This window comes from Clupea harengus, chromosome 21, assembly GCF_900700415.2.
Source record: "Clupea harengus chromosome 21, Ch_v2.0.2, whole genome shotgun sequence".
Taxonomy (NCBI): domain Eukaryota; kingdom Metazoa; phylum Chordata; class Actinopteri; order Clupeiformes; family Clupeidae; genus Clupea; species Clupea harengus.
In genome coordinates, this window is record NC_045172.1 from 6,432,209 (window position 1) to 6,454,292 (window position 22,084).

The 22,084-nt window shown below is 44.3% G+C and overlaps 1 protein-coding gene across 1 annotated transcript in view; it reads right to left on the reverse strand.

The window, feature by feature from the left end:
- mkln1 (muskelin 1, intracellular mediator containing kelch motifs) overlaps nt 1–18,678 on the reverse strand; it is a 29,050-nt gene extending 10,372 nt beyond the window's left edge. The window contains exons 1-12 of the mRNA XM_012841023.3: nt 18,552–18,678; nt 17,337–17,406; nt 14,233–14,375; nt 13,862–13,950; nt 9,595–9,704; nt 8,791–8,983; nt 7,439–7,516; nt 6,270–6,335; nt 5,041–5,153; nt 2,666–2,878; nt 1,526–1,747; nt 454–583 (exon numbers count right to left, since the gene is read on the reverse strand). Of these exons, the coding sequence (XP_012696477.1) occupies nt 454–583; nt 1,526–1,747; nt 2,666–2,878; nt 5,041–5,153; nt 6,270–6,335; nt 7,439–7,516; nt 8,791–8,983; nt 9,595–9,704; nt 13,862–13,950; nt 14,233–14,375; nt 17,337–17,406; nt 18,552–18,631 (1,507 nt within the window). The 5' untranslated portion in view covers nt 18,632–18,678. The remainder of the gene's footprint in view (nt 1–453; nt 584–1,525; nt 1,748–2,665; nt 2,879–5,040; nt 5,154–6,269; nt 6,336–7,438; nt 7,517–8,790; nt 8,984–9,594; nt 9,705–13,861; nt 13,951–14,232; nt 14,376–17,336; nt 17,407–18,551) is intronic.
- Between the last annotated feature and the right edge of the window lie 3,406 nt (nt 18,679–22,084).

Below are 22,084 nucleotides of genomic sequence, written 5' to 3' on the forward strand. Positions count from 1 at the left end.
CTGGCATGTCCCGCCTCCTGCCAATGGCATATACTTCCTGATGCCACATGCAGGTTAAAGATTGAACTCCCTCTCGCCGTGTTGAATGCTTTTGGGGGAAGGACTGAATTGCGCGTGCGCGTCTCTTTCAGAAACTCTGTAGGTCTACTGTAAAACGAAAAATGCCAAATGAATCGTTTCAACTCGATTATATGAGTTTGGAGATCGTTTGAGCCAAAAATCGAAATCGCGATCAAAATTCGATTAATTGCACAGCCCTACAACACATGCATAAAAACACCAGAGAAGACACAGGAACAACTGTCCTTGGGAAATATGGTGTAGAAAGGTTTCAAATCTTTTTCCACAACAAAATGCACTTTTAACAACTGAGACTAGTTTTGATCTGCCTAGCTAAGGTGGGTGTGGCCAGTCTGGCGTGTTGATGCTGATTGGCTGGCGGTGAGGTCATACCCATGCCCGAGTCCTTCTTGGTCCCGTCGGAGATGATCTCCACGTGATCCCCATCCACGTCGTAGCTGAAGAAGTCGTTCAGATAGGTCTTTGACCTCTGACCTCCGAACACGTACAGACACCGGTTCCTCTGGAGAAGAAATGGATGGAGAGAGAGGAGAGGACAGAGGAGGAAGAGAAGAGAGTGAATGAGAGGAAAGGAGAGGTAGAAAGGGAGAAGGAGAAGTAAAGAGTGAAAGAAGGAGACAGGAAAGGAAAAGAGAAGTAAGGAGAGGGGAGAGAGAGAGGAGGAGAAAGAGAAGCTTGAAGAATAGAGGTGGAAAGAGAGGAGAGGGGGTGATGAGAGATCAGTTGAAGCAGAGAAAGATGATGGGGAGAAAGGAAAGAAAAGATCAAAAGAGCAGAGAAGAAATTAAGTTGGAGGTGGAGAAATGGGAGAAAAGGGGAGGACAAAGGGAAGTAAAAAAAAGGACAGGGGGTTGAAGAGGCGAAAACATGAAGAGACAGGAGTGAGTAAACAGGAGAGGTGGACAGAAAGGAGGAGGAAAGACAAGAGAAGAAGATGGATGGATGAATGAGGTCAAAAGCAAGAAAGAGAGAGGAGCAAAACAAACCAGTAGAATATTAGATCTCATTAGATCTTACAAACTATCCAAGCAGTAACAAATGACATGACAAGAGCAGAACAGCATTCAGAGTGGAGCTACAGACACAATGTCCTCAGGGCAGATATGTGTCTGTTCATGTGATACAAGTGCTGTGTGTGTGTGTGTGTGTGTGTGTGTGTGTGCACGTGATGGAGAGATTGGTAATGTGCATAACATACACAGTGTACAGTGTGATTTGTGTACAGTGTGTGTTTGTGTACACGTGCCTCGCTCTGTGTGTATGTGTGTGTGTTTGTTCATGTGATACAAGTGGTGTGTGTGTGTGTGTGTGCACGTGATGGAGAGATTAGTAATGTGCATAACATACATATGTGATTTGTGTACAGAGTGTGTTTGTGCACACGTTTGTGCACCTCGCTCTGTGTGTGTGTGTGTGTGTGTATGTGTGTGTGTGTGTTGTTTACCGTGTGGAAGAGCATGCAATGTCCGATGCGGGACTGCACGTCCTCGGGTCCAGCATTGCACGAGTCCTCGCGTAGGAGGCTCCAAGTTGCCGTGGCGCAGTGGTACGCAAACAGACCGCTGAACTGCGGCTCGGAGGAGCGGCTATCGTCCACACTCCCGTTACATGTCAGGATGCGGCCGCCAAACGTGTAGATCATGTGCTTCTCCGAGTCCATGCACATCTGAGGGAGGGAGGGAGGAAGGGAGGGAGAGAGAGAGAGAGAGAGGGTAAGAGAGAGAGAGAGAGAGAGGGAGAGTGAGATTTGACCTCTTTATTGAACCATCACATGGATCAAGGACTCCTATAAAGGCTGCTATGTCGCCCCATCCCCAACTACCCCACACCATAGTATAAGAGCACCAAGTACATAAACACATATCACCAGGGAAACAACAGGCTACTATTATCATCAATTAACCACAGACCTTTGCCTACACACCTGTTTGCATTAAAAAGATCTGACATCTGTGTGAGAGAGAGGGGGAAGGAGGGAGGAAGGGAGAGGGAGAGAAGTTAAGAGAGAGAGAAAGGGAGAGGGGAGAGGGAGATTGAGAGGGGAAAAGTGGGATGGAGAGAGAGGGAGGAAGGGACAGAGAAGAAACGAGAAAAAAGGAGGGAGGGCGAGAGAGAGTGAGGGGGAGATGGAGAGGGAGAGAGGGCAAGGGAGGGGAAGAGAGAGAGAGGGACAGAGAGAAGAACAGAGAGAGGGAGGGAGTGGGAGACAGAGAGGGATGGGGAGAGAAAGAGGGGGGAAAGAAAAAGTGTGTGTGCGTTAGTGTGTGAGTGGGCATGTGTTCCATCACCTGAGGTTTGGACAGGTTAGGCTTGCTAATTTGGCTCCAGGAGAGTGTGTTGCATATCTGAAGTGAATATGCTGTGTGTGTGTGTGTATGTGTGTGTGTGTCTGTGTGAGATCTCACCTGATGGTAAAACACCAGCTTGAGCCCTCTGAAATGTCTTTGCTAATTAGGCTTGTGATTCTCTCAAGTCAGTGTGTGTGTGTGTGTGTGTGTGTGTGTGTGTGTGTGTGTGTGTGTGTGTGTGTGTGTGTGTGTGTGTGTGTGTGTGTGTGTGTGTGTGTGTGTGAGACACCTCTCACCTGGTGGTCGAACACCAGCTTGGGTCCTCCGTCGGCAGACGTGTCTTCGCTGAGGAGGGTCCAGGTGTTGTTGTCGATGTCGTAGCAGTAGAAGTCGCTCTTGAGGGACTTGCTGTTGCGTACAGACGAGTCCAGGTAGCGACCCAGCGTGTAGATCTGCCGGCGCTGGGAGTCGATGCACATCTTATGGCAGGAGCGCGCGCTAGGACCACCCTGGGCAGGGAGAGAGGGGGAGAGAGAGGGAGAGAGAGAGAGAGAGAGACAATATGACTTAATACATAAGCCAAGATGACCAGGGGTATGAACAAAAAACTGATTATCCACCACAATCCAATGTCACGTCTTCCAATAGGTGGTGATAAATGATAAGCTCAAATGGCAAAGATATGCATGTGAACAAACCAAGATGGACGGAACAATATGGAATATCATCAGCACAGAATGGTGGACCAGACCCTGAGGGACGTGGACGCTACAGGAGTTGTATGCAGGAAAGAAACAACAACAGAACTAGCAATGAGAACTCCATTTCCCAGCAGCACCTTGTGCCTTGTTCAACACGGAAGGAGGAAGTTCAGTAAACTATGCGGGCTTTGATGACATGTTTGTTTCCATCCTCAGTCCGTTCTTAACCGGCAGAAGATGCATTGGTGTATTGACTACAGAGCTGAAAAGGATCCATTGAAATAAGCGTCATTCAATACCCAGTTCTAAGATGTGGAGAACACGCAATAACATTGTTTGTGTTCATGCCCGTCTATCACCGGATACACTATCATTATTAAAAACCTTCTTCTTCATAATCATGAATCATTATATTAAGCATTACAATTAACTATTAAACTGATCTCAGTCCCCATCGAAATCATGAACACTGTCACGATCACCACTACAACCCTCATAACCCTCAGCATTACCCTTTAATAACATCATCTAATTCAACACTATTGCAGTCTGAAAGGTCATCATGATCACCAACACACAGGACACGCACACACACTCATAGGCGCGCTCATTACACCACTACTGTTGACAAGTCACCAGAAATCACCATGATCATCTCCCCAACATCATCTTCACTGCAACTAACTATAACTATAAGAGTTGTCCTGATAACATCTACTGTCACACTTTTACAAAATCATTTTACGGTCATATTCATGAATACAGGCAGGCAATTATTACTTCATCTTCATCATCATCACTGTCACACATGGAGATGAAGTCACTTCAGCCTTCGCATAAGACTGCATCTTATTACTTGGGGTAATTTCAGCTAGAGTGAACAGACTCAAAGAACAAGAGATGGTGTCAGGTCACACACTCTCTCACACACACTCTCTCACACATACACAGCTGCGTCAGAGTGGAAAGTCCCCAAGCCTCTCTCTCTCTCTCTCTCTCTCTCTCTATTCTTACTTTATTTTTTCCTCCTCTCCCGGTTGTACTTTCACTCCTCCTCTGCCCCTTCCTCCTCTCCTCCTCTCCCTCTCTCTTTCCCTCTCTCTTTCTCTCCCTGTCTCACGCTCTCCTTCTCTGTAGTATAAGCAGCCATCCACCTTAACAGAGGTTGGACGTTCACTATGTAAACAGCCCTGATATACACACCACTGCTCACACACGCCATGTGATCTTTCACCTGAATGTGGATGAGCTGACACAGGCTCTCCAATGTGTGTGTGTGTGTGTGTGTGTGTGTGTGAGAAACATACCACAGCGAGTGCACATGGGCAGTCATGAAGTCCGTGGCCACTCGTGTGTGTCAAACGTGCTTCGATGCTTGCGTCTGCACAGTAGTCACGTCTGCGTGTGTGTGCGTGTGTGTGTGTGTGCGCCCATGTGACTAAAACATGGTGTCAGAGAACCCGACAGCTCTAAACGTAAATGAGTCACTCATGTCCACTGCCGTTTGATTGTCCTGTAAAGCTCCCATTCTCTGCAGTCAGGGAAGAGGACCTGAACTATAAACGCAGACTGCCTGCTGTCTCTTACCTTTCATTTGCCTTATCTGTCCAGCTAACAGTAGACAGGTTTGTGTCGTGTAACAGGTCAGGCAGACAGGTCAGGCAGACAGGTTTGTGTCGTGTAACTGGACGCAGTGCGTTCACCACTCGCCCTTTCATTCACTCTTACTGCGTGGGAGGCGTGGGAATACCCCAAGGAAGTGTTTTGGAAAGGTCTTGCTCATTTACACGAGCGCATACACACACAGATACACACGCACACAACACACACACACACACACACACACACACACACACAGACAGAAAGATTGCATCCACACGCATGCACGCGCACACACACACACACAGGATATGCACGAACAGACAGACACTAACACACAGGCAGGCAGACAGACAGACAGACACACACACCTCTTTCTCTGTGTCTCTGGAGAGGCATGCCCACTGGTTGTCCTGTACACTGTACGCCCAGAAATCTGCCAAGTCCTGCGTGCCATCCCAGCCACCAAACAAATACACAGTCTCTGAGAGAGAGAGAGAGAGAGAGAGAGAGAGAAAGAGAGAGAGAGAGAGAGAGAGAGAGAGAGGGAGAGAGGGACAAAGAGGGTGGAGAGGGAGAGGGACAAAGAGGGTAGAGAGGGGGAGAAAGAGGAAAGAGAGAGAGGGGGGAGAGCGAGGGAGAGAGCACAAGAGCAAAGAAGGGGAGTGAAAATGCAAATACAGAGTTATCTAAGTGTCACCTTGTTCTTCCACAGAGACAAACAGACAAACACACACAGACACACATTTGATTTCCCTCTGTGTCAAAGGAGCTCACTCTGAGGCCCACTCCATGGGCGCTCAAACATTACTGGGCATCAGTGTCTGCAGCTCTGACATGTCAACATACAGAGGTCGGGTGGGAGTGTTTGCTTTCAAGTGTGTATATGTGTTTGTGTGCTCTGAGTTTGTGTGAGCATACGCGAGTGTGTGTGTGTGTGCTGTAAGTTTGTATGGGTGTGAAAGTGAGGGGGTGTGACTGACTGCGAGTGTGATTGTGTGTATGTGTGATTGTGTGTGTGTGCGACTGTGTGACTGTGTGTGCGTGCGACTGTGTGTGCGACTGCGTGTGTGTGTGTGTGTGTGTGTGTGTGTGTGTGTGTGTGTGTATGTGTGTGTGTGTGTGTGTGTGTTTGTGTGAGTACAGTGCACTATGAATGGGCCAGTCTCCACTGGAGTTCTCTATTGATTGGAGTGCAAAGCTGGAATGTGGTGACACAGTAGGCTCCGCATGTGCCCAAAGTTGATCTCCATGGCAGCGTGGCTAACTGAGCTCGTATGCGGGTGTGTGTCAAAGTCCCACGAGGTTATTCTAGGTCACTGTTTAGACTGTCTAGTCTGGGCTACTGGTTCTAACCACCGATCACTCAGTGTCCTCTTAGTCCATCTGGTGTCTGGCCAGTCAGCCCTGTTCACACACACACACACACACACTCTGAAGGCATGGGACTTCCACTCCAACACGCATACACACATTTGTCCATGCACTCAATAGGGTCAGACAGGATGTGTGTGTGTGTGTGTGTGTGTGTGTGTGTGTGTGTGTGTGTGTGTGTGTGTGTGTGCATGCAAGCATGTTTTTATGTGTTGAAAAATCTCACCTGTCTGTACATCAATAACCATCTGGTGGCCACCCCTCATGCCAGGTCTGTTATCATCTCCATCACCTACGAGAGACACAGAGACAGAGAGGAAGACATAGAAAGGGGATAGACGGAGACGGAGACGGAGAGAGGAGGGGGGAGTGAGAGAGCGTGAGAGAGAACCAGAGAGATGGGGTAAGAGAGGAACTAAGAACCATAGTGAGAGTGACCGAAGCACAAGTCACATGTGGAGTGTGTGAGTGTGTGTGTGTGTGTGTGTGTGTGTGTGGCAGGTCAGGGTCACTACAAGGCTAATGAGAGGAAATACACAGGAAAGAACCATCTGGGGGGGGTTATGAATGTTCAGTGCAGGGTATGGTAACTGTATGTGTGTTCTACGTCCTAAATGATTTTGTCCCTGACTGTGTGTGAGCGTGTGTGTGTTCTTTGTACCTTTTTAAAAGTTTGTTGAACTTGAACATTTATAGTTCCCCGTCGCTTGATGGGTGTCGCAAAGCAATAAAAAAAAAAAAAGATTGCGGAACAAACTCTGTAGATTGTCTTTTTTTGTACATAAAAGTTGTTTGTTTGACTTTTTTTAAGTTACCGAGAAATAGACACTGTGCAATGTAAAAACCCTGTTATTGTAACTGAAAATTACGTCTGAGGGGATTTGCAAGGTGTCTGAGCCAGCTATCTAATGTTAGCATGCTATTACCCACGAGGTAAACAGCGATTTTAAAGTTGTTTGTTTGACCTTTTCTTGCTTAGATTTTTTTTAAGTTACCGAGAAATAGACACTGTGCAATGTAAAAACCCCGTTACTGTAACTGAAAAATAAGTCTGAGGGGATTTGCGAGGTATCTGAGCCATTTATCTAATGTACACTACTACCCACAAGGTAAGCAGCGATAGGTTGGACCAATTACAGCCCTGCGGCCTGCGTGCAGCTTGCGTTGCCTCGTCGGATAGTTAAAACATTTGGGAGGTGCGCGCAAGCCGCGGAGAGGGGGTTCGCAACGACGCAAGGGGCTCTTGCGTGTCTTGCGTGTTTGCGTAAAAGGCCGACCATAAATTAGGCTTCAGTGTCTTCTACCTCTGCTGCACTTCGGGATGATCTGACTCCTGAGTGAGTGTGAGAGGTGTGTGAATGTGTGTGTGTGGGGGTGTGTGTGTGTGCTTTTTACCTTTGTTGCATTTGGGGATGATCTGACTCCAGCGGGGCTTGTACTCCTGCTGACTGATGTACTGATTGAACAAACCATCTGCAGTAGATGAGCGGAAAGGAGGGAGAGAGAGGAGGAGGAGAGAGAGAGAGAAGTAAAGGAGGAGAGGAGAGAGATACACACGTGGTTACAAAAACACCAAAAGCAAATAGAGAAATATTTGACAGAGACCGAGAAAAAAAACAGGTGTAAAAAAAACAAGGGAGGAAAGAAAAAGAAACAGAGTGAAAGAGAGAGAGAGAGCGAGGGAAAGGGGAAAGAGATTGATCAGTACACTTGGAGACAGAGAAAGGGAGGGGGTGGATGGGGGGGTATCACAGCTAATCTTTAAAGCCAAAGGCAGACGGCGTCCTCAGTCATCATCCTTGCACCTCGCGCCACCGGGGGTGTCAGATTAGCAGTCACCCCGCTACGCTTCAGTCAGTCCCACACAGAAAGCAGGCTTATGCACCCGAACCGCACACAGACACACAGCAGGTTTGGGGCTACTGTAGGGGATTTCATACCTGGGGGCTGTTTCACAAAAACAGGATTTCAGAGGTACCCCGACAAATACTCTGGGAACCTGAGACATGGGCTTATGTGTAGATCCTGGCATCTCAGGTTTTACTTTAGGTTTGACAGATGCCTGGATAAGCGTGCCTCTACATCTTGTTTATGGTGCCTCCCAGCATCGTCACACCCGAGTGAGGAAATTCAAGACTTTGGTTGAAAAACAAAATGTATTTGGCCGATCAAAAAACCAAGGACACGACTCCGACTCCGAATAATCAATTATCTTGATTATCTCTGCTTTGCATTTGGCCACAGCAGTGTTTGCATCAAGCTGTGCCCGTGAGGCGATGATGAACGCCGACGCCATGGCAACTCTCTCCCCGACACTCTCAACTTTGCATTGGGCATTCGGTGAGGTTACGTTAGAATCTGCATCAGGTTGCAGCACGGCTGTTGTCAAAGCCATTTTCCACGCCATGGTAACTTCGATGTCAGGTTACAATGAGCCAGTAGTGGCAAGTTTTTCATGGTGATTTTTTACAATCATTTAGCCATGTGTTTTTTTTTATATTGTATTTACACAACACGAGGTTAGCCTGCCAAGCTTCTTCTCTCTCTACTTTCCATGACGTAAGCTGGCAGTCCCTGGGTGTATAATCTAATAACAGCCTACGTCTACCACTACCTACCCTGCCTTAAAAAATAAATAAAAAATAAAAAGTCCCCTTGGGGGATGTACAAAGTGAGCATCTCTGAAGTTGAACTTTGACTTGTGACTTTTGACTTTCTTGCCGTGGCAACCCCCTCTGCTTGCTCACCTTTGACGGCCTTGTCGATGAGCTCCTCGCAGGCGTCGAAGTCGCCGCGCAGGACCAGCCGCTCGTGGAGGCGCGTGAGCATGGGGTGCTCCAGGGCGATGCGCGTCTTCTTCTGCAGCGACTCGAACGCCTCTGTGTAGTTGTGCTGCCGGAAGTGCTTCAGACACAGTCTGATGGCCTCCTGCTCCCGGTACTGCAGGGACCAGGCCAACACACACACAAACACACTTAGCACTGTTTACACACTCTCAAGCGCTAGGATTTACATCATGGCTTAATGCGGTCCTTACTTTTTCAGACTTATTGCACATATCATATCGCTAATCACCGTCACATCACTGTCAGTACTACCACTGCTGTATAAGGTCTTTGACATTTAACATTCATCAACAGCCTCATTTTGTTATAATACATATCACATTTAAAAAATAAACAGTGAATTTACAGTGAATGATCCAATCTTAGAATCACTTTAAGCTAAGGGTTTGAATTACATTCGGAAGATAAACCAATATTGTATAAATGTGTGATGCTGTAAAAACTGCTCTATCAGGGTAAGTATATGGCCTTATGTTCAAACAGTAATGACATCAAAACTGTGCAAGGTAGATACAGGTAGAGGTGAGTGTATGTGAGCTTGCGTGTGTGTGTGTGTGTGTGCTTGTGTGTGAGCATATGTGAGTGTGTGTGTATATGTGAGTGTGTGTGTGTGTGTAGATGTGAGTGTGTGTGTGTGTTTGTGAGCGCATGTATGCCTGTGCGACTGCGTGAGGTTGTGTGTAGAGGGCACAGATAGGCGCTCACCTTGCTGTACCAGTTAAGGCAGGGCTGCACCACGTCTGGGTCCTCAATGCCATGCAGCTCGATGTACCAGATGCTGAAGTTGAAACTTGGTCCCCATGACATGAGAGGCACTACACACACACACACACACACACACCACACACACACACACACACACACACACACACAATGAAGCCATCATACATTATAGCCTGTTTCAATTGTACTGCCTGTATATTTATTTATCTCTATCTATAACAGTTTGACACAGAGACAGTTTGTCTATAACTGCATAAACACTCAAACAATCTAAAGACCCATTCCAAATGTTAACATAAATATGACAGCCAGCATCAACAAGTGAAACTATGAATATCCAACAGAGATCATACAGTTTCACGATTTCAAGCTTGCATGAGCTGTTAAATTGAATCCAGAGTCCTTAGAGGAGACATATTACACCCCTTTTACACAAGTTGCCACAGTTCCCTAGTGTCTTAAAGAAATGTCTGTGACATGCTTTGGTCAAAATACCACAAGGATCAAGCACCACAGCATCTTTCTCATCCTTTGAGTTTGAGTGCCTGGTCCTTCAAATGCTAATGAGTCACTGCTCACCCACCCCCCCTCGTCTGCGGCGCGTGACAAAGCGAGTGTGGTTTTACGCCACCATGGGATTGGTCGCCCGTGAACCCTGAGAGAAACATGGCTGCCGCAGAAAACATAGGAGTGCAACCATTTGTTTCAACCAGAGTAAGACCCTGAGCAAGAAGAGGCTCCAGAACAAGTTCGAGATCAGGACATTTCTGAATGGTTAGTCATTAGCTTTTCATCACCTTGACATTTCTTTTTGGATGTTTGTTCATCGGCGAAGATAATACGGTTTTTCTGACTGTGTCGCAGACTCACTGTGTGTTTATGTACCGGTTAACATTAAAAATGTAATCATTGCAGTTGGTGACCTATGTCATTATTACTAACAAACCATTGAAATAAACTACACGCGCACTATCACTTTTCAATTCTCTTTCCTGGTGTATTTGTGAGAACTGTGCAACAATGCCTACAGAGCCCAAGACTGTCAGCTGGTAGTATGAATTCTAGGTGAATTATATTATAATTATACAATCATTGTCTTTTCTACAGGTTCTTTTATGTCTCAGAGGAATAGGGCAGTCATTTTTTAATGCATAGAAATTGTCAGTTATTATTGGGTAACACTTTATTTGGATCTTTACAGATGGTCTGTTGAAATAAAAATTCAGTCTATCAATTTGTTCACTGAACATTACCAAACCCCTAACCATAACCTGTAGTAAACCGTTTTTTCAGTCAACCGAGTTGTAATCTGAGCATCTCTAGATCGTCTATACAAAACCATCCAAATAAAGTATGACATATTACTATAATTAGTAAGGAAGAAAAGAAATACAACACATTACTCTTCCCTCTGTCTTACACTGCTTACAGTTCGTCCATTTGTCAACATGTTTCATGTGAAACACTGAAAGCACACAAAACCGTTTTTATGTAGACTTTTATCGTCAGACTTTTTAAACAAAGTTATTCAACCACCTGATATGGCAGTACCAATTGTTTATAGGCATAAACAACCAAATTTGTATCATCAGTTTGGTTTCAAAGATACCATATTAGTCCAGGCAAGTTTATTTATACAGTACATTTCATATACAGAGGCAATTCAATGTGCTTTACATATATACATACATACATACATACAAGGAAAAAGGAATATCCAAATGGAACCTGAAGAAGCAGCGCTTAAAAGTATAAATCAATAAAGGATTATATTTATTTAAAAGATTCATTTAAAGTCATTTAATTAAGACAATAAAGTGTAGTAAGCAGAGTTCAAGTTTTTGAGTTTGATCATAAGCACACAAAGAGAGAAATGTTTTCAACCTGGATTTAAAAATGCTACATTTGGGGCACATCTAAGATGTTCTGGCAGTTTGTTCCAGTTGCATGCAGCATAACAGCTAAATGCTACTTCACCATGTTTGGTTTGGACTCTTTGGTTTTACTAGCTCTACCAAAAAATACAAAATAAATGACACTATGAATGGCTGTCACCAGTTGTACACTTTGCTCAGCTGTTTCAGATACGTAGATCATACATAGAATCCTGTGGATATCAAATGTCCATAGATGACCTGCCTTCTAAAGGGCTCTTGTGTTCCTCCTCCAGTTCTAAGCGAGGTTTCTTACATGGTCTCTTAATTTGTGTTGATGTTAGGAATGGTTGTGACAACCATAGCAACAGTTGACATGCCAACACCAACATTAGTGCAGGACACTTTTTTGCGTGCCTTTGATACATAAAAACAGACATGCCATATCCTGTTAGTCAATTTAAAAAATGAGAAGCAATTACAACTTATAAAACTGTAGGCCAACAAACTTCTACTTCTGAAGTGAGGTTGGAGAGTTTTCATAGAAAGCTGCCAACTGTGCACGTCTTCAATGTTTCCGTCTGGCAGGCCACGCGATGTTCCACAGCCGCCTGTCCAGATGCGCTTGCCTAAACACCAACAGCAGCAACATTTAATACTTTGTCAAATGTCACAAAAAGCAATAAATAAAACACTGCATACTTATCCTCAGTTTAGAGGCTGTAGTTTGTGGTGCTGTTGAATTGTATTGCATTGGACTGGACCGACACGTTTCTATTATTTTGACGACTGCATTTAAATCAGTGAGGCTAGGCGAGGTAACAAACACCTTCATGCTTAATCCAATACAGTTTAACAGCACCACAGACTACATCCTCCAAAATGATCATACTGATGAATCACCACCTCTCTTAAATGAATTAATTATAACAATCATGAAAGGGGATTTATTGCAGAACTGTTGTATTAGACTGCATTCGTTTTTGCTAGGTGTACCTAATAAACTGGCAACTGAGTGTAAATGCAGATATCCTCACACATCTGTAACCATGACCTAGAGGTTTACAAGTGTGTAAATGCAGATATCCTCACACATCTGTAACCATGACCTAGAGGTTTACAAGTGAGTAAAAAACTCTGGCGAGGCAAGAGGAACTGTGTTGACAATAGTATTAACCAAGTTGCAGTGATTTTAAGAGTTGCTACTTGCGGATCTTTACAGTCTAGAAGCCTGCATGCACAGTTTAATAGGTGGCATAGCAGATGAGATGTACCTCTGGATCCAAATTAAATTAGAGATTGCATTGCTGCAGCTATACAACTCTCAGTTTGCTCAAAGGTTAGGTCTCTGCTCATTCTACACATTTCCCCCCTAACACAACATGCTAACGTCGCTTACCCTCTACACCCATCCTTCCATTCAATTAGCAAACTATTCAATGAACAAATTACGCCAATAACTTTCTAGAAATTTGCATACATCTATTACCTCAGCTGGTTGCGTTAGCTAGTGCTTAACGGCCAAAGAAACACAAAGCATAATTATTTTTTAAATACTTACATTTCCCGCGTCAGCATTTGGTGTTGATGCCTCTTTTAGGAACAATTTCGTTGCCAGTCCTGTGTCGTACTGACCCAGGTTGAAAAAGCAGTCAGACACAATGTGGTTAGCACACACGGACACATTTTTGCCGACTGTAGCTGGGACGTTGCCATCAAAAATAAACTTTATCCACTCAGCTCTTCTGTTCTCGGAGGCTGGGGGTTGATGTAGCGATGTGTGCTGGTCTGTGCAGTCGACAGCAGAGCAGGTCTCGGGTTTAGCTGGCTTTGACAGAATGCCAGCAGGTGCAGCGCGTGCCAGAGAAACAATGTTGAATCTTTGCGAAGGTAACTCTTAAGCCGTGGGTGGAGATACTCAAATGGGGGGGGGGGGGGGGGGGGCATCATTCTAATGAGTTCCCCTCTTGACATAAAAAGGGGGTGGGGGCAAATCTGATTGGCTGGTTTTCTGACCTCAGCCACCCTCAACAAAACTGCCTGGGATGTGTTATTTCAGAGTTTGTGGGTTGGTAGGCACTCTAGAAGCCAGGTTGTAAGAAGGGATTGATGGTGTGAATAGGGGACACAGGGGGTTACATTTCCCCTTACACAGAGAGAGAGAGAGAGAGAGAGAGAGAGAGAGAGAGAAAGAAAGAGAGAGAGAGAGAGAGAGAGAGAGAGAGAGAGAGAGAGAGAGAGAGGGAGAGAAAGAAAGAAAGAGAGAGAGAAAGAGAGAGAGAACCCAGCCAAAGGAGGACCATGCTCAGGGGCCCTATTCTAAGATATCTTTGGAGTCTTCTAACGTAAAAATCAATATGGAGGATGATGCTCACCTATTTTGATGAACCTGCAGGGAAACATCTGTTCCTCGATCTTGTGTTTGAGCGTGAACGTCTCCTTGTTAAAGTCATTCTTAAGGCCACTGAAGACAGGAGAGGAGAGGAAGAGAAGAGAAGAGGAGAGGAGAGGAGAGGAGAGAAGAGATTAAGATGTTTGCCTAAAATGCTCTCTACTTAAATCTACATCCCAAAAACAAACACTGTCTGTATATTTCCTCCTCCTTGAACATATGTGTGTTAATAAAAATAAAAAATAATTGTATATGATCATCTCTAACATTTCGTTTCTACAGACCACCGGGTTTTAAATAACTATACACTGTTTCTTTGAATTACACAACCCTGCAGTGTTGCTATTCACTCACCTGGACAGAAGCTCGGTCATGTTCTCCTCGCTCATCCCTCCGAACACCTTGAACTTCTTCAGGTTGCACACATGCGTCTTCTCGTACTTCCCGAAGGTGATGCTCTGCACGATGGCCGGCCGCTCCAGCTTCAGGGTAAGGTACTGCCAAAACAACACGGACGAGCTTTTAGAACCACAGGAGCAGGAACAAACCTCACAGGTTCAGAGCACACCGCTGAGTACAACGCGGGCCCAGCCCAGATTGGCCTTCCAGAGGGCTAAGGGTGGCAAAGTATTTTTTTAAATGGCACTGAGCAGGATCTTCTGCAGAATCTCTCCTTTAGCTATGATGTCTGAGACAGAAAAAAGCTTTTGGGGGTTGACAATTTTATTAAATCACAGATCTCGAGTCAAGAACCAAATGCAATAATGTTCCTATGAATGAACATACTGTTATTCTGGGTTCAAATGTGATGCCAAGGCTTTCTCTCAGGTTTTCTATTTGCTTTGAATTAAAGTTATGAAAAAGTATAAATCCTAAAGAGTAAGAATCTCAATGATATAAAAATGGACTGGCAAATAGACTAAATTGGTTAGCCTAGTAACTATAACCAATAGGCTAAATGTGATGTGAATTTGTAACTCTAAAAATAAAAAAACATTTAGTGTTTCCCCCTACCCAATGCCAGGAATTCATTTCTTAGTCTACATATGAAGAGAACAGTCAGAATGTGAATAAACTAAACACTGAAGAAGAGGCAGAGGTCGAAACCAGTAGGTTGTTTTTAGGCCACCACTGACAGAAAATACAAGCACTTTCCAAGCAAAGACTTCGGTTTCACTTTCACATCCTTTTATTAGTTCATGTCAAGTTCAAGTGCCTTCCAGAACATTCAGGAGGGATACCTGCTCCCTACCCAACCTGGATTTTCAGGGAATTCCATCAAGGAAAACACCCAGTAGTCATGACAACAAGCACCACAGAAAGAGATAGTGTGCAAAAGGAGCAAGACCTTGTGTGCATTTGTGCTTCTGGAGGCTTGATGGGAAGGAGGAGTTGAGAGGAACCTCGTGTGCACAGAACAGAGAAGTTCACTGAGAGGGATAATCCGGGGACGCAACCTCAGACCAACATTTCTGAGGCCATTTATCATGCAAACAAACAGGCCACAACAAGGGAAATAATCCTCTTCCGTGAAAACTGAGGAAAATTAGCATCCTCTCTCTGCAGAGGACATGGTGTATGATATAAAGCTCTCGTAAAAATGCCATGCAAAAACAGTCTCTGTTTACAACACATAGCTCAATCTAACAAAACTAACACAACAGTTTTTCCAGCAAAATCACTCTGACAGGAGGGCAGATCTGACAGTCTGCACACTACTACTGCACTATAATTATCTGCAGCCAGCCACCAACTCATCAGCATGCTGTAACTTGGCTTCAAACACAGATAGGCTGTCACAAACTGTCACTCAAAGCATTTTCTTCCCTCAAACTAAAACGATGCTGATTACACCCTTTCAATTAAAGTCAAGGTGAAGATGTTTCACACCGTCGTAAACAACTTCTCCTGTATGGATGGGTACAGCTTGGAGATGTTAAGACAACTGCAGCATTCCAGTTCCACACCATTTTGCACATACATAACAGGTACAGGTATGTAGATCAATCTTGGACACTGCTTTCTGAGCCGAACTTAGGAGGTTTTCTCTGGTGCAAAAGCTATACAGCCTCTCCTAAATTGGTTCCATCTATAAATCCATGAGGACCCACTAAACAAGTAGGCCTATATAGACTCTTGCTCCTCGAACTTCACTTGCTACCGGGATCATTAAAAGCTCACACATCACAGACTCCTTCCAATGACTTAGTCACACATGTGCCTGAATAACTGTCTTTCCAATAATCACATTTCTGTGCATACGTAAAGGTAATCAATGAAGCATTTTTCATGCACACACTTAGAAAAGGTTACATGTGAAACAGCCTCCTCACGGACTAATTCCAGGCCCGTCACCCGTGGGAATGGCAATTACCGAGAGATGGGAGGAGCCTTTCTACTAATGATAACGATGATGATGGCGACGGGGGCTCGGCTGTTAAACTTGACGGCCATCTGCTGGTTGCAGCTCGGGCATCGACCCATTTTCCGCTGTGGCCACAACTCAAAATGGATGGATGGCACAGTGGGATGAGTCCACAGCAGGTCAATGTTCCATTCATCTTAGCCGTCCTTTTCACAATGTCTGCCATGAAAGCGAACAAGGGGTCTCGCGGACACCCATTTATTCAGTAATGTCTCCATGTTCTCAAGCCTAGCTGTTGAAACATGACCTTCATCAAAACACAGTTCGTCAGATTAATGTCAGTGTAGGCTGCCACACAAGAGACTGAAGGTGGCACAGACTTTCTATAGTGCAGCCAAAGACCATTTGATGCATTGTCTACTATAAAACAAGGGAGTAATCTGATTCAGTTTCATATTTTTACTGTTTAGGTGGTTGGGCAAGGGTGGTGTGCATCATGAAGAAATGCAACTGGGTGGTCAAACCTCAGACTGCCATATCGCCTAGGCCAAGTGGGAGATTTTGTTTGTTTGTTTGTTTATTTATTTATTTACTTTTTCAAAGCAGCCAACCATCTCCACCTCCTCTATTTCTTCTCAACAACCACAAGCCTGAACTGGTCTATGTGAAGAGACCCACAAAGAGACATATTTATAGAGAGACAGAGGGAGAAGGAGAACAGCCATGTTTTAGCAGCTAGGCTGAGGTAAATTTGGACTCTGCTACACACATAGTCAAGGATTACCTTGTTAGCTCTAGTGGCAGCCAATGTGAAGAGCACTGCCAATATTAATGCATCATTGAGCTCATTTGGAACCATCCCAAAGTGTAATCCATCCATTATTGTACACACAGCAGAGCCTTGTCATAACTGTACATCTCTGAAGGAGCCTTCTGCATTCTGTTTACCCGTGGAAACATTTATGTGTTCCTCCACTGAAACCATGTTGAGGACGTTAAACTCAATCATCTGGACATAATAGGGAGGGCCATGCAGTGACGAGATAAGCCTTGAGAGATGGGGAGAAGAGACTGACAGTGCAATGAGGTTTACCTGTGGAGGGTAGTTACTTTCAGAGGACCATCGTGAAGACTGGTCACTGGGTTTATCCACCAAGATGTTCCTGTAAACAAGTGAAAGTGTTAGAGCTGTAGACTTGCTACAGGGTAAAAAAAAATTCAAATAACCACTGACAACACTACAAATGTCAGTCAATATGGCTACCATGACTTACAGATGCAATAATATACTGACTGTCAAGGTCTAGAGACCCTGTTGAACTGTCCGCTTTAAAAACGCATCATGCCCGTTTTGTGTGCATTTTAAGGGATATAGTTAATAATGTAATCGAATCTTCTGATACTTCCCGAATCGATCCTATTTCAACAATACTATGAATGTATGTTAGTCAACTCCACATCGAACACTTTAGAAGCAACGCCGTCCACCTTATCGCTCTTACAAGTAAAATCCGTATCAGAAATGATTGTCCTCTTAAAGGACTGACAGCCCATACCACCACTAAAAAGGGCCAAAAATAGATAGCTTGCATTCTGCTTGGGTGATAGCTACTGCGAAGAATCAGATTTCCCTGGTAGTACGAGCATCAGTGACGGTAGCCAGCCGCTAGATTGAGAACCTGGCTAAACGGCTAGTTAGCCAAGTTACGTTACACAACCCAATTCGTGATTGCCAAACAAAATACATCAGCAAAAGGGAGTAAAGCTGTAGGCAACCAGCTCTTACGGGACAGGTGTCGACCTGAAAAAATAACCATCAGATCTTATGTCTTAAGGTCTATCAGATGTTATGCCATCTCTGTTACCTCCGGGTAATACAGACCCTAGCTAGCGAGCTGAAAACAGTGTTATCTAACCACCGTTAGCTTTGGCTGTAAACGAAGACAGATACCCAATATGCTAACAGTTAGCTTCATGGCTAGCTTGCATACGTTGCAATTTGTGATAGTTAGGAGAAAATTAACGTAGTTAGTGTGCAATGCAACAACCAAGGCTAGATCATTAGGATGCCCATTGTATATCCAAGCTGTAGTCAGAATACGTATGTATGAAGTTAAACGAGCCGTTTTGTTCTTTAGCCTTCTCGGGCCAATTAGATGGCTCACTAGCTAGCTAACCTGGTTGTCTAGGTGGAGTACTTGGCCCGCTTTCAACTTGGGTCGAGGATAAACCATTTGACCGATTAGGACACCTGTGCCCTCGAAATACAAAGAAAGAATCGCGGTCCATGTGTGCATGAGCTACTCACTCTGGCAAGTATGTAGATGAGTAAGAGCTCCATTTAAAAACACTGTAGGAAAGCACTCTGTTCTCAGAAGCCACCGCCATCTTGTTGCACAAATAACAGGCAGCAACGATCGTCAAGTAAGATCTGGGAGTGACATTTCTTAAAGGGACAGTTCAATTTTAATTTCATGTCCCAACCTACAGCTCCACACCTGTATATTAGGCAATGGTAGGACCATTGGACTCAACATATCCCAGTAGTGAAGTATAACATCATGGTAGTTGGTAGCTGGTAGCTATGTGAGCCACGTAGGACTCTTTCATTTCGGCCATGGTTTTTAGCCTGTCCATGATTAAAAACCTAGCATTAACCACCACACGGAAATGTGGTCAGTGCAAGATATTATAGGACTAATAATATAATGTCACTCTGACGGAGCAACAAATAGGGGAAGGTGGTCAGGATCATTTTCCACCAGCAGTGGCTATGACACATTTGTCTTTCTCTTGCCTACAGCTTCAGTTTCTGTTTTACAAGGCCCCCATCTGAAATTCCTGGGAGCAAAGTAGGCTACCCCAATAGGCCAAAACACCATGTTCTTATTGTATGTAGCTACTAACACAAGCCTATTAAACTACTGCCAGTGCCACTGTCTAATTTGTATTCAGGAGAAAGCTGCCATTCCGCATAAGTGCCATCACTTGCAACTGACTGTCAGGGGACCACGATTTGTGGTGATGTCCCACTGCATGATCTAAGAAGCCATGTGAACAGCTCCCAAGGCTATTAACGGTCCAGATGATTCATCTCTTGATGACTATGAGCCGCACATGTGTGATGGGCTCTGCTCCAAGTTAACATATTCCCCCACCCAGCCAGTACATTGTAATCGAGTTTTCTTTTTCTTTTAGGTGGTGCTCATGCATTTCCTTCTGATGCAATTCATTATAAGTCGTGCTGATAAAGATATTTTCATGATGGTTGCTTCAACCAATCAGGACTTTTGTAAAATAGCCCAGAATAGCCTATACTATACTGTCAGCCAAGGGATCATTAAACTAATGTTACAAACCCATTCAAACAGTCTAGTTTTACTGTTTTATTGGGATTGTCCTTTAGATAGATAGACAGACAGACAGACAGACAGACAGACAGACAGACAGATAGAGAGATAGAGAGATAGATAGATAGATAGATAGATAGATAGATAGAAAACTTAATTTATTCCCAAAGGAAAATTGTTCTGTTGCAGTAGCAATTCACACAAATCACAAAAAACACACAATGAGGTAAGGAAAACACACAATATATAATATCTCTCTCTATAAAACTTCTATACTAGATTAAAACAAATTGAATATGACTTGCAGAAATACTGTACAAATTAAGATATGCATTGTACACTGCCACTCAGCCCTCTTTAGGCATTTAGGCCATTACCTGAGGTTCCCTTATAAACCTAAACATAATTTATAGCATATATTTATATCAAAGATGGTTTTACCATACTTTGGGGTTGCCTTTTTGAATAGTACAGTACATTTGTGTTGATTTGTAGGCCTGAACATCTCATTCCACTCACTGATGGAACCTGGATGAGTCCCTCTGGACTTTTCTCATGTTAACATGAAGTTTACGATTTGGTGTGTGTGTGTGTGTGTGCGTGTGTGTGTGTGTGTGTGTGTGTGTGAGAGAGAGAGAGAGAGAGAGAGAGAGAGAGAGAGAGAGAGAGAGAGAGCGCTAAATGGTTTTGTGTAAGTGTGTTGGGGAGTTTCACTTAGCATGTCATGAAACCAATTTTCAATGAGCTGTGTCTCAAATACTCACACAAGCTGTTCCCCATGTAATAATTCACAGAGTACGGACATGTAAAGGACGATGAACGGTCAGGGGCGTCATTACGCGGATATAAAAATGTTGCTGTGTGTCCCTGCATTGATTACTACCACCATTTTTTATGTGATCCACCCATTCCTCCTTGACCCTCCCGATATCAAAGACAATTAGCCGTAGGTGATTCATGATCAGAGCTAGGCTGTCTTTGTCCGGAAGCGAGCTGATGTAAGGGAAGAAGATAATGTCATTTCAGCTAAGTGAGCCAGCGCTTTGAGGTGCCTGGCAAGAAGCCATCCTTAATTTACCATAAATGGGCATCGGTCAAGATTTGAATACGTCCTATACAGTGTTTCAGCCTATGCGTCATCACGAGTCAAAACATGTCTTTATGTCCATGGGGTAGCCTACCTAGAAACCAGACCTCATAAAATAACTTGTTATAATGTAAAGATATCTATGCAATAATTTTGGTTAAAATAATTCTTTGATATTTAGACTCTTTCATTTTCAACTTATTTGCAGTTTCTTCCAGCTTTGACGACATTATTCTATAAAATGATGTGTTTAAATGATAGGAGTATTACATATGTCACAGCCTAACAGCACAGACAGAGCACTTTCGAATCACTAGTTTAACAACACGTTAGCATTCTACGTCATGGGTATCTGTAACATGTGTGGCAACCTGTTAACGTTTGTTGACCAGTCGTGAATGCCCCAACCGACACACACACACACACACACACAGAGTCTCTCAATGATTGTGCTGGGATCTGATCACGTGGGAGGTCCCTTTAAGTTTCCACCGACAGAGGCTGCGGCCGTCACATGATGAACATGATATAATGAAAGCGCAGGGACTGAAAAGCGCGGAGCAGAGCAACTGCGTATGCCATACCCACAATTAAATCAGAAAAAAGTCAGTATTAGGCAATCAGTTGTAGGCTACAGAACCGGCGAAGTAGAGCCAGATGAAGGTCAGCAATGAACTTGCACCTGATATCCCGTAAGACTTTTGAACAGCTAACAGCAATCCGAAAAGTGCGTTTGCACACCTTTTTATCTCTTTCGGTGTCCGTGCGTATTAGAGTCATGAGTTATTTATAGTAGGCCCTAGGCTACGCTGCTTGTAGGCATACACTGATTCTGGTACAAGGCTTCAGAAAACTTCGCCGTCGGTCTTCAACCGCAGGTGATTTTCCTGCATGTTGATTGTACGCTGGCTACGAGGGACTCGGATGGTAGTTTTCAGCAAGTGAGCTGGGACAGCGCAGTGGATTCTGCTGCGGGCTATGGCTGCTTGTTCCGAAGAATGCGCTTGTTGCTAAGAGAAGATTGTTGGTCAGTTGCCACAGGGTTGTTTAGGTCCGCATTCCTGTTTACTACGCGCACAAATAAAATAGTCTTCTAAATCATAGTCGGTATGGCAAGTTTATCAACGACGACACGAAACACGAGATTGAGTATTTTATTAAGGAGGCATTAAAGCCCAGAGCTTTAACTGCACGTTTTCCCTCGGAACATCACGCCCCCTAACTGCGTAGCTGGCATAAGGATGTCAGAGGAACTAATGGAGTGGACAATCGGTCAGAAAGAGACCAAAAGCGAGCACAAAAATAATGCAATCAGCAAGTATATTATGTCTCCTTTCGAAAAGAACCCTGTATTTTCCGAGTGCTGAGGGAAAGGGCGGAGGTGGGGGGGGGGGGGGGGGGGGG